Genomic DNA, 12550 nt, shown 5'->3' on the forward strand with positions numbered 1-12550 from the left:
TATGTACAAGATAAATAAATCATCATCAATTTATTGAGCGCTTACTGTGTGCAGAGCACTGGACTAAGCGCTCGGGGAGTACAAGTCGGCAACACATAGAGACAGTCCCTACCCAACAGCGGGCTCCCAGTCTAGAAGGGGGAGACAGAGAACAAAACCAAACATACTAACAAAATAAAATAAATAGAATAAATATGTATAAGTACGATAAATAAATAAATAAAGTAATAAATATGCACAAACATATATACAGGTGCTGTGGGGAAGGGAAGGAGGTAAGATGGGGGGATGGAGAGGGGGACGAGGGGGAGAGGAAGGAAGGGGCTGAGTGTGGGAAGGCCTCCTGGAGGAGGTGAGCTCTCATCACCATCATCATCATCAATCGTATTTATTGAGCGCTTACTGTGTGCAGAGCACTGGACTAAGCGCTTGGGGAGTACAAGTCGGGAACACATAGAGACAGTCCCTACCCAACAGCGGGCTCACAGTCTAGAAGGGGGAGACAGAGAACAAAACCAAACATACTAACAAAATAAAATAAATAGAATAAATATGTACAAGTAAGATAAATAAATAAAGTAATAAATATGTGCAAACATATATACAGGTGCTGTGGGGAAGGGAAGGAGGTAAGGTGGGGGGGATGGAGGGGGGATGGAGGGGGGACGAGGGGGAGAGGAAGGAAGGGGCTGAGTGTGGGAAGGCCTTCTGGAGGAGCTGAGCTCTCAGTAGGGCCTGGAAGGGAGGAAGAGAGCTAATTCCACAGATCAATCAATCAATCGTATTAATTGAGCGCTTACTGTGTGCAGAGCACTGTACTAAGCGCTTGGGGAGTCCAAGTCGGCAACACATAGAGACGGTCCCTACCCAACAGCGGGCTCCCAGTCTAGAAGGGGGAGACAGAGAACAAAACCAAACATACTAACAAAATAAAATAAATAGAATAGAGATGTACAAGATAAATAGAGTAATAAATACGTATAAACATATATACAGGTGCTGTGGGGAAGGGAAGGAGGTAAGATGGGGGGGGATGGAGAGGAAGGAAGGGTCTGAGTGTGGGAAGGCCTCCTGGAGGAGGTGAGCTCTCAGCAGGGCCTTGAAGGGAGGAAGAGAGCGAGCTTGGCGGATGGGCAGAGGGAGGGCGATGACTCTATTTTATTTTGTTAGTATGTTTGGTTTTGTTCTCCGTCTCCCCCTTTTAGACTGTGAGCCCGCTGGTGGGTGGGGACTGTCTCTATATGTTGCCAACTTGTACTTCCCAACGCTTAGTGCAGTGCTCTGCACGCAGTAAGCGCTCAATAAATACGATTGATGATGATGATGACTTGGCGTTCGGCGTGAGGCCTCCGCGCCATGGCGGTTCTCGCCCGACCTCGGTCCCCGCCATTGTCGTGTCCCCCGCCGTCGCCTCAGGGCGGGCCTCGAGGCCCCCCCCCTCTCCCCCCGTCCCCTCACCTTGGTCTCCTTGACGTGCTGCTTGACGCCCTCCGGGTACCACTGGACGCGCACGTAGCCGCGGCGCAGGGGGCTGGCGCGGCCCTCCTCGTGGCCGGGCCCGCCGGACTCGGAGCCCCCCGAGCTCCCGCGCCCCTCCTCGCCCTCCGAGTCCGAGTCCTCGCCGTGGATGAGGCGCACCAGCCCGAAGCGCACCGAGCCGCGGTACCGGCCCGACACCAGGTCGTGGGAGAACAGCAGGCGCTGCGAGCCGCCGCCGCCGGCCGAGGCGGAGGCCGAGGGCGGGCCCGGGGACGGGGCAGGGGCCGGGGCGGCGGGCGCTGCGGGATCCGCCATGGCTGCGCGGTGAGGGGGCACGGGCACGGCCGACGGCTGAGGCGAGGCGGGGGGGAGGGGAGGGGGCGGGGCCGCGACGCGGTGACGTGGCCCAACGTGCCGGCGTTGTCAGGGAGCGGGATGCCGTTGCTAGGAGGACGTCGCGACGTCGTGACGTACGGGCGGCGCCGAGGCCTGAGGCGGCGCGAGGCCGGGGAGAGGGTGGGCGGGGACTGCCGCGCGGGGGGCGGGCCCTGATTGGGGAGGGGGCGGGGCCAGGGAGGGAGAAAGGAAACGGGAGCGGAGGGGCGGGCCTGAGGGGAAGGAGATGCGGTCCGTTCTCTCTCTTTCCCTCTCCCTCCCTCAGCGCGCAGTCGCAGTTCGTTCTCTCTCTCAGCGCGCAGTCCGCTCTCTCTCTGTCTCTCTCTCGCTCTCTCTCTCAGCGCGCAGTCGCAGTTCGTTCTCTCTCCCCCTCCCTCCTCAGCGCGCAGTCGCAGTTCGTTTTGTTCTCGCTCGCTCCCTCTGCGCAGTCGCAGTTCGTTCTCTCTCCCTTCTCTCTCATCATCAATCGTATTTATTGAGCGCTCACTATGGGCAGAGCACTGGACTAAGCGCTTGGGAAGTACAAATTGGCAACATCTAGAGACAGGCCCTACCCAACAGTGGGCTCACAGTCTAAAAGGGGGAGACACTCGTGAAGAAGGGCCGGGCGGCGAGGGCGAGCGGCGCCTGCGCAGTCGGGTGTGGGCGGGGCTAACCGTCGCCCCGCCCCTTTCCCCGGTTGTAAAAGCAAGCGCTTAGCAAATATAGCAAGCGCCCCTCCCCTATCTCTCCTCCCACCCCTCTCTCTCCCCCCTCAGTGCGCAGTCGCAGTTCGTTCTCTCGTCCCCCCCCCCCTCCGCGCGCAGTCGCAGTTCGTTCTCTCGCCCCTTCCCTCAGTGCGCAGTCGCAGCTCGTTCCCTCTCTCCCTCTCTCCCCCTCCCTCCCCTCAGCGCGCAGTCGCAGTTCGTTCTCTCTCCCCCCTCAGCGCGCAGTCGCAGTTCGTTCTCTCTCCCCCCTCACTCCGCGCGCAGTCGCAGTTCGTTCTCTCTCTCTCATTCAATCGTATTTATTGAGCGCTTACTGTGTGCATTCAATCAATCAATCGTATTTATTGAGCGCTTCCTGTGTGCGGAGTACTGTACTAAGCGCTTGGGAAGTCCAAGTTGGCAACATCTAGAGACGGTCCCTACCCAACAGTGGGCTCACAGTCTAGAAGGGGGAGACAGAGAACAAAGCATATTAACAAAATAAAATAGAATAAATATGTGCAAATAAAATAGATAAATAAATAGAGTAATATACATATAGAGCCCGGGCTTTGGAGTCAGAGGTCATCGGTTCAAATCCCGGCTCCGCCACTTAGCTGTGTGACTTTGGGCAAGTCACTTCACTTCTCTGGGCCTCAGTTCCCTCATCTGTAAAATGGGAATTAAGACTGTGAGCCCCCCGTGGGACAACCTGATCACCTTGTAAACTCCCCAGCGCTTAGAACAGTGCTTTGCACATAGTAAGTGCTTAATAAATGCCATCATCTATCTATCTACAGGTGCGATGAGGAGGGGGAGAGGAAGGAGGGGGCTCAGTCTCTCCCCCCCCAGCACACAATCGCAGTTCGTTCTCTCCCTCTCTCTCTCCCCCCACTCTCTCTCCCCATCCCTCAGTCTGTCATTCATTCATTCATAATAATGATGGCATTAGTTAAGCGCTTACTATGTGAGAATCAATCAATCGTATTTATTGAGCGCTTACTATGTGCAGAGCACTGTACTAAGCGCTTAGCACTGTTCTAAGCACTGGGGGGGGATACAAGGTGATCAGGTCTGCACACAGTAAGCGCTCAATAAATACGATTGAATGAATGAATGAGGGGCTCACAGTCTTCATCCCCATTTGACGGATGAGGTAACTGAGGCCCATTGAAGTGAGGTGACTTGCCCAAAGTCACCCAGCTGACAATTGGCCGGGCTGGGATTTGAACCCATGACTTCTGACTCCAAAGCCCGGGTTCTTTCCACTGAGCCACGCTGCTTCTCTGTAACATAGTTGGTAGACATATTCTTTGCCCACAAAGAGCTTAGTACAGTGTCGGCACATTGTAAGCACTTAGCAAACATTACCATTATCTGGCCTCCGGGAGGAAGAAGAGACGGAGAGGGGCAATTATTGGGCACTTAACCGTGCGCAGAGCACTGTACTAAGCACTTGGGAGAGTACAATGTAATAATAATAATAATGACATTTATTAAGTGCTTACTATGTGTAAAGCACTGTTCTAAGCATTGGGGGGATACAAGGTGATCAGGTTGTCCCATGAGGGGCTCACAGTCTTCACCCCATTTTACTGATGAGGGAACTGAGGCCCAGAGAAGTGAAGTGACCTGCCCAAAGTCACACAGCTGACTAGTGGCAGAGCCGAGATTAGAGTCCATGACCTCTGGCTCCCAAGCCCGGGCTTTTTCCACTTAGCCACGCATTCATTCATTCATTCATTCATTCATTCATTCATTCATTTCTTCGTATTTATTGAGCGCTCCCTGTGTGCAGAGCGCTCTTGGAAAGTACTAGTCGGCAACAGAGACGTTCCCTCCCCAACAACGGGCTCACAGTCTAGAAGGGGGGAGACAGACAACAAAACACAACAAGTAGACAGGTGTCAAGACCAACGGAATAGATAAATAGAATTATAGATATGTACTCCTCGTTAATAAGAGTAATAAATATGTACAAATGTACACAAGTGCTGTGGGGAGAGGAAAAGGGGAGGGCGGGGGGAGCGATGGGGAGGGGAGGAGGAGCAGAGGAAAGGGGAGGCTCAGTCTGGGAAGGACTCCTGGAGGAGGTGAACTCTCAGGCTTTATTGATTGATTGAGCAGCAGAGCACCGTAATAATAATAATAATGATGGCATTTATTAAGCGCTTACTATGTGCAAAGCACTCTAAACGCTTGGGAGACTACACTACAACAGACACATTCCCTGCCCGCAATGAATTTGTAGTCTAGAGGGGGAAGACAGACATGTCAGTCACCCTCACGGCCTCCGGCCGGCGGGGAGCACCGAGCGAATTCATTCAATCGTATATTATTTTTATTATATATATATATTTATATTATAATCGTATATATATTATTATTTTATGTTGCCAATTTATACTTCCCAAGCGCTTAGTACAGTGCTCTGCACATAGTAAGCGCTCAATAAATACGATTGATGATGATGATGATTAATAGAAATAAATAAAATCACAGCTATGTACCTAAGGGCTGTGGGGCTGGGAGGGGTCAAGAATAAAGGAAGCGAGTCTCCCTCTCTCCGTCTCTTTCTCTCTCTTCCATTCAATCGTCTTTATTGAGTGCTTACTCTGTGCAGAGCACTGTACTAAGCGCTTGGAAAGTACAATTCAACAATAAAGACAATCCCTGCCCACGCCGGGTTTACAGTCTAGAAGACATACCACTTCCAGTGCTTACAACAGTGCCTTGCACATAGTAAGCGCTGAATAAATGCCATCATTATTATTATTATTTTACCTTCAAAACGTTTGCTTCCTAAGGAGAGCTGAACCCAGGTGAAATGGGGAAGCAGCGAGGCCTAGTGGATGAGCCTGGGCCTGAGAGTTCGAAGGACCTGGTTTCTAAGCCCACTTTTCTACTTGTCTGCTGTGTGACCTTGGGTAAGTCACTTCACTTCTCTGGGCCTCAGGTCCCTCGTCATTAAAATGGGTATTAAGACTGGGAGCCTCATGTGGGACGGGGACTGTGTCCAAGTTGATTAGCTTGGATCTACCCCAGGGCTTAGGACAGTGCCAAGCACATAGTAAGGGCAAAACAAATACCAATAAAAAAGGGAGATGAGAAAAGGAAAGGAAAATGGGCAAATGGGGGAGAAGGAGAAAAAAGAGGGGGAAGTATTCTGTGCATGGGGAACTGAACGCAGTGAGAAACTAGACAAACTCTCAAATGGTTCCTTCCGGCTGTAGCTATAATTTAGAATTTCCTCAGCAGGTGGCTCTAATACCCCACAGAGAGTTTGGGTTCCAGTAAATAAATTGTATTTATTGAGCACTACTGTACAGCACTGTGCCAAGCGCTTGGGCGAGGAAAACTCCTTTCCAATCCGACAGATGACCACTCTCCCCACCTTCAAAGACTTATTAAAAACACAGCTCTTCCAAGAGTCCTTCTCCCAAAAAGCCCTCATTTCCTCTTCTCCCACTCTCTGCTGCATTACCCTTGCACTAGTTCTCCCTCCAACTTGGATTGTGAGATCCTTTTGGGAAAGGGACTCTGTCCAACCTAATCAACTTGCTTAGAACAGTGTTTGACACAAAGTAAGTGCTTAACAAATACCATTTAAAAAAAAATAGGCCAGGAATGGGCCTTCTTCACAGCTCCTGAACAGGGTCAGTCAGATAGCCCGGACCCTCATCAGAGCCCTGGAACCTGAGACCCTTTTCCTGTTAAGTCTGACTTTGTCCTCAGGTTAGGCTGGGGGATGAGGAAGTGAGCCATGCAATCAATCAATCAATCAATCGTATTTATTGAGCGCTTACTGTGTGCAGAGCACTGTACTAAGCACTTGGGAAGTACAAGATGGCAACATATGGAGACAGTCCCTACCCAACAGTGGGCTCACAGTCTAAAAGGGGGAGACAGAGAACAAAACCAAACATACTAACAAAATAAAACAAACACACTAACAAAATAAAATAAATAGATATGTACAAGTAAAATAAATAAATAAATAGATTAATAAATATGTACAGGCATAGAATAGATATGTACAAGTAAAATAAATAAATAAATAGATTAATAAATATGTACAGACATATATACATGCAGGCTTTGGGGGGGCTCCAAGAAGCCACTTGACCAAATGGGAAGAGCCCAGGCCTGGGAGACAAAGGACCTGGGTTCGAATGACTTGCTGTGTGACCTTGGGCAAGTCACGTCTACACCTCAGTTTCGTCAACAGTAAGATGGAGATTAAATCCTACTCCCTCCTACTTAGACTGTGAGCTCCATGTGGGACAGAGACTTGTCTAACCTGAATATCTTGTATCTACTCCAGTGCTTAATGTAATGCTTGACACGTAGTAAACGCTTGATAAATACTATTTTTAAAAAGCGGTGTAGGGGTTCTCTGGTTGGAAATTAGGGGTTGGAGAAGGGGGGGAATGGCCACTCGGTGTCTAGTGAGGGAGACCAGCCACTGGACTAGCCCCAAGGTGACCATGCCTGGGCTACGTAGTGCTCCCATGCCACTCTGTGGCCACCTAGAAAATGTCCAGCTTCATTATTATTAGCAGTAATAATAATAATAATTAATTGTGGTATTAAGGGCTTCCTGTGTACCAAGCATTATGCTAAGCACTGGGGTAGATCCAAGATGATCAGGTTGAGCATAAGCCTGCAGCCTGTAAGCTCATGTGGGAAGGGAACGTGTCTACCAATTCCGTTACACCGTACTCTCCCAGGCACTTAGTACGGACTTCTGCAAACGGTGAGCGCTCGATAAATACCACTGGCTGACTGACTGATTGAACATAGTCCTTGTCCCTCACTGGGCTTGCAGTCTAAATAGGAGGGGGAATGGGTATTGAATCCCCATTTTACAGATGAGGCCCAGAGATGTGCTCCGGGTGTGTCTGTTTCCTCGTCTGCTATGTGACCCTGGGTAAATCACTTTTCTGTGCCTCAGTTGCTTTATCTGTAAAATGGGGATTAAAACTGTGAGCCCCATGTGGGACATGGACTGTATCCAAACTATCTTGTATCTAACCCAGCGCTTTGTACAGTGCCTGTCACATGGTAAGAGCTTAACAAATGCCATGAAAAAAATATAAAAAATAAAGTCAGTGTCTGAGGGGAGCAGGGCAAGAGAGTCGGGGTGGAGCCTGGGAGATTCATTAGGTGATGCTCCCAAAATACTCAAAGCCTGGAATGGGGGTGCTTCCTAAGCTTCAAGATCCTCTCTGCGGGGGCTACAGAGTGGAAGAGAACTTATCTGGCTTTCTAGAAAGGGAACAGACCCTCAGAGGGTCGGTGGTTCTACCAGTGCTGGTGAAGGGGCTTAAGAAATGTCATTATGATGATGATGTTTGTTCCCAAGTCTTATTGACCAATCTGTTAAATAGCAATTTAACACACAGTAAGCTCTGCACACAGTAAATGCTCAATAAATACGATTTATTTGAGTACAAGTTATGTTGCCAATTTGTACTTCCCAAGGGCTTAGTACAGTGCTCTGCACATAGTAAGCGCTCAATAAATACAATTGATGATGAATGAATGAATGAATACGTGAATAGCAGCAGCCGGGTCCCTCTGGACTTAAGAGTCCCTCTGGACTTAATTCCCCGCTGAGGCAGCCTGCAATAAAACCAATTAATCCCCCAGCTCGGATAATGTCAGAAAGCAACCCCCAATCTTCTTCCAAGGATCACTGCTGAGGTATTGGTGGGGCGGGGGGAACCTCCTAGAGCTTCATCACCTGGCCAGAACCCTCCCTGATCCTTGGACAAATAAGCAGAAGAGTCGGGGGGGGAGGTCGGATCCCTCGGAGAAGCCCCCCAACTTTTTCCACACAACTCCTGGAATCCCACCTCGGACAAGCCCACTCTTCCCTGGTAAGTACTCAGCCCTCTGATCAAGCAATCAATCAACTGCGTTTATTGAGCCCTTACTGTGTGCAGAGCACTGAACTAATCGCTTGGGAGAGTACGATAAAACAGTCGGTTGACATTTTCCCTTCCCACAAGGAGCTTGCCGTCTACATGGGGAGAGGACATTAAAATAAGTTATGGATATGGACATAAATGCTGGGGGGCTGATAGTGGGGTGAATAAAGGGTACAAATCCAAAGGCAAGGGTGATGCCGAGGGAGTGGGGGAAATGAGGGCTTAGTCAGGGAAGGCCTCTTGGAGAAGTCGGGATTTTAATACGACTTAATAAGGCTCCCTCCTCCAAGACAGAATGGTACCTTGGGCTTCTTCTATTCACAAAAGAGCTGCCAAGTTGGGGTGTTCGCCAATCTTTTCCCTAAGGATGAGACAAGACTTGGAGGGAAACAGGAGAGGGAGGCAGAGAGGAAGGGGCTTATGTAATCAATCAGTGATATTTCTCAAGCACTTAGTGAGCAGAGCACGATTCTAAACGCTTCAGCGAGCACAGTTGTTGGTAGATACGATCCTTCTCCTCAAGGAATTCATAGTCGACTGTGTGCAGAGCACTGTCCTGGGTATTTAAGTGAGGTCAAGAGAATTTTTAGACACAATTCCTTTCCCAGGAGCTTATGGTCTAATGGGGAAGGCAGACCCTGAAATTCATTACAAATACAAGGAATAACAATAATAATAATAATGATGGTATTTGTGAAGTGCTTACTATGCTCTAAGCACTGGGGTAGATACAAGGTAATCAGGTTGTCTCACCTGGGGCTTATAGTCTTAGTCCTCATTTTACAGATGAGGTAACAGAGGCACAGAGAAGTTAAGTGACTTGCCCAAAGTCACACAGCTGATAAGTGGTGGAGTCGGGTTTAGAACCCACAAACTCTCACTCCCAATCCCGTGCTATTTCCACTAAGCCATGCTGCTTTTGGAAGCTATGGACAGACGTGAAAGGGAACACAGAAGAAGATGCTAGTTGGGTTCAAGGCTGTGGGCCTGGAGCTGTTATTATTATTATATAATTAATTATAATATACAATATAATATATAATAATAATATTTCTTAAGCGCTTACTATGTGCCAAGCACTGTTCTAATCACCGGGGTAGATACAAACTATTCAGGTTGAATACAGTCCCCGTCTCACGTGGGGCTCACAGTCTTAATCCCCATTTTACATATGAGGTTACTGAGGCACAGAGAAGTTAGATGACTTGCCAAGGGGAAGGGTCCCAGACTGGTGTGTGTGTTGAGAGGGGATGGGGATTACTAGTGGTGATCAGATCCAGAGTTGGAACACCCAGCACAGCGCTTATGTAATGACATCATTCCTGGGTCTGAACTGGATCATTAACAATCATCATCATCATCATCATCAATCGTACTTATTGAGCACTTACTATGTGCAGAGCACTGTACTAAGCGCTTGGGAAGTACAAATTGGCAACATATAGAGACAGTCCCTACCCAACAGTGGGCTCACAGTCTAAAAGGGGGAGACAGAGAACAAAACCAAACATACTAACAAAATAAAATAGAATAGATATGTACAAATAAAATAGAGTAATAAATATATACAAACATATATACATATATACAGGTGCTGTGGGGAAGGGAAGGAGGTAAGATGAGGGGGATGGAGAGGGGGACGAGGGGGAGAGGAAGGAAGGGGCTCAGTCTGGGAAGGCCTCCTGGAGGAGGTGAGCTCTCAACAATGACAATAAGGTGCTTGGAGGACTTGAGGGAAGCGGCGTAGCCTAGTGGAGAGAGCACTGTCCCGGGACGGATTCTATTCCGCTATGTGACCCTGGGCAAGTCACTTTACTTTTCTGTGCCGCCTCAGTTATCCAATCTGAAAATGGGGATGAAAACTGTAACTGGGGGCTTCTGATTCGCTCAGCACTTAGCCGGGTGCACTTAATACCATAAAAAAAAGGGCTACCAGCTGTCCCCACAGTGCAAACATGGCCGATTCCCAGGCCCCTGCACGTGTGGGGATTGACCACTGGGCTGTGGGAGCGCCTGCATTCATTCAATCGTATTTATTGAGCGCTTACTGTGTGCAGAGCACTGTACTAAGTGCTTGGGAAGTACAAATTGGCAACATAGAGAAACGGTCCCTACCCAACAGCGGGCTCACAGTCTAGAAGGGGGAGAGGCCAAAATGTCCCTGGCGAGGGATTGTGCGCCAGGTCACCCTCCCGGCACGGCCTCCCCGGACGGCCGCCGTCGCCACACTCTTCCGGCCAGCGAGTTCCGCTGCCTGGCCCCGGAAGATGCCGTCTGCGTGTTCGAGATCGAGCGGGAAGGTAAAGCTGGAAAAGGCTACACGCACATCTGGACGACTTCCCACGGGGCGGGGGGCACCACGGGCCTGGCCAAGGGCACCCAGCAGGATGCACGGCCTGGGGGGGTGGGTCCCTCCCATAGGGAGTGGGGGGGGAGGGTCATCAGTGTGCCATCAGGTCCAGCCTTGCCCTCCCCCCCGACCCCTCGCCCCTCAGCCTTCGTGTCAGTATCGGGTGCCTGCCCCCTGGCCCTGGACGAGATCCGCCACTTCCTGACGCTGTGCCCGGAGCTGTCCCTGGGCTGGTTTGAGCAAGGCCGACTGGTCGCCTTCGTCATCGGCTCCCTCTGGGACCAGGACCGACTCACTCAGGTGTGCGGCGGCGGCGCCCATCCGCCCGCCCCTCCCTGGGATATAGGGACACACCCCCACCCCTCCCGCACCAACCCTCCCCCTTCCCGCCAGCCCCAGCCCTCGGCCACAGGGGAGGGAGAAGCGGGAGGCCCCAGCCCACCTCCAACTGCCCGCTCCCCCCCAGGAGTCGCTGACGCTGCACCGCCCGGCGGGCAGCACCGCCCACGTCCACGTGCTGGCCGTGCACCGCACCTTCCGCCAACAGGGCAAGGGCCCCATGCTGCTGTGGCGTTACCTGCAGTACCTGCGAGGGCTGGGCACCGTGCGCCGCGCCCTGCTCATGTGCGAGGATGCCCTGGTGCCCTTCTACGAGAAATGCGGCTTCCGCGTGCTGGGGGCCTGCGCCGTGACGGTGGGTGTTCTGACCTTCACCGAGCTGCAGTGCTCGGTGCAAGCCCACGCCTACCAACGCCGCAACAGTGGTTGCTGAGCCCCGGGCCCAGGCCTGCCCCGGTTGGGGGGGCAAGGTGGAGCCCACGAGGGCGCCTCTCCCCTGCGGGCAGCCAGGGTCTCCAGAGTCACCCTAGCCCTCTATAAGTTCACTGTGGGCAGGGAATGTGTCTGTTTACTGTCCTATTGTACTCTTCCGAATGCTTAGTACAGTGCTCTGCACACAGTAAGTGCTCAATAAATATGACTGAATGAATTAATAAATCCCCGGGGGCAACCTGAGCTGCTGGGCGGGGGGCCAGGGGGGCCTGCAGCAGCACCCTTCTCGCTGGGGGCAAACAGGGACTTCTCCAATGGGGAAGGAGGAGCCTAGGGTCTTCCCTCCCAGCGTGCCCATGGACTGCCAAGGTAAGGGGTGGTCCCCAGGATCTTCTTACCCCAGACATTCCCGGGGAAGGGGGGTTACAACAACCGCCGGCTGCCCCTTCTGCCTTTCCCTGATGCCACGGGCTTCCCGCTGGGCCCTGAGCCCCATCTCTCTCCCCGCCTAGAGCTGAGCACCGCAAGCCCCCCTCCCCACCGCCATCTGTCCAGCCCCCCTGCCGCCCCCAGCCAACCTCTCATGTGGGTCATTAAGGGTTAAAGCCAAACAGTGGAAGAGCGACTCTGTAAAGAACATTTAATTCACTGGGGACATCGTCCGTACAAAGTTAGCATCAAACTGTTGGTTTAAAAAAAATAAGCCCACCCGAGCCCATAGAAGCCCACCCCCACCCACCCCGGGAGCCCGGCGAGGTAGAGGGCTGAGGAGAGGTGAGCGGGCGAGTGGAACACCAGTGCTCTGGGGGGAGAAAGGGGTCCCTCTAAGGCTCGCCCCTGGCCCCTAGGAGGACAGCCGGGGTCTCTCTCCCACCAGGAAGCACGCTACAGAGGAAGATGGGGGGAAATCACAGGACGGGGATGGGGGAGAGAGA

The 12550-nt window shown here is 51.7% G+C and overlaps 2 protein-coding genes across 3 annotated transcripts in view; one reads left to right on the forward strand and one right to left on the reverse strand.

Moving 5' to 3' along the window:
* The window catches only part of UBE2O (ubiquitin conjugating enzyme E2 O), a 25858-nt gene extending 24043 nt beyond the window's left edge, over positions 1 to 1815 (reverse strand). Inside the window, exon 1 of the mRNA XM_038741931.1 lies at positions 1459 to 1815. Coding sequence (XP_038597859.1) covers positions 1459 to 1794 — 336 coding nt within the window. The 5' untranslated portion in view covers positions 1795 to 1815. The remainder of the gene's footprint in view (positions 1 to 1458) is intronic.
* Positions 1586 to 11769, forward strand: AANAT (aralkylamine N-acetyltransferase). Of its 2 annotated transcripts, XM_038741932.1 has the most exons (5): positions 1617 to 1662; positions 8255 to 8443; positions 10617 to 10794; positions 10990 to 11144; positions 11311 to 11769. In XM_038741932.1, the coding sequence occupies exons 3-5, from the start codon at positions 10650 to 10652 to the stop codon at positions 11614 to 11616; spliced, it is 606 nt and encodes a 201-aa protein (XP_038597860.1). In that variant the 5' UTR covers positions 1617 to 1662; positions 8255 to 8443; positions 10617 to 10649; the 3' UTR covers positions 11617 to 11769. The 2 variants fall into 2 exon arrangements, with proteins under 2 accessions (XP_038597861.1, XP_038597860.1); XM_038741933.1 differs by lacking the exon at positions 8255 to 8443 and having other exon boundaries at positions 1586 to 1662.
* The last annotated feature ends 781 nt before the right edge of the window (positions 11770 to 12550 follow it).

The sequence above is a fragment of the Tachyglossus aculeatus genome, unplaced genomic scaffold (assembly GCF_015852505.1).
Source record: "Tachyglossus aculeatus isolate mTacAcu1 unplaced genomic scaffold, mTacAcu1.pri SUPER_34, whole genome shotgun sequence".
Lineage (NCBI taxonomy): Eukaryota > Metazoa > Chordata > Mammalia > Monotremata > Tachyglossidae > Tachyglossus > Tachyglossus aculeatus.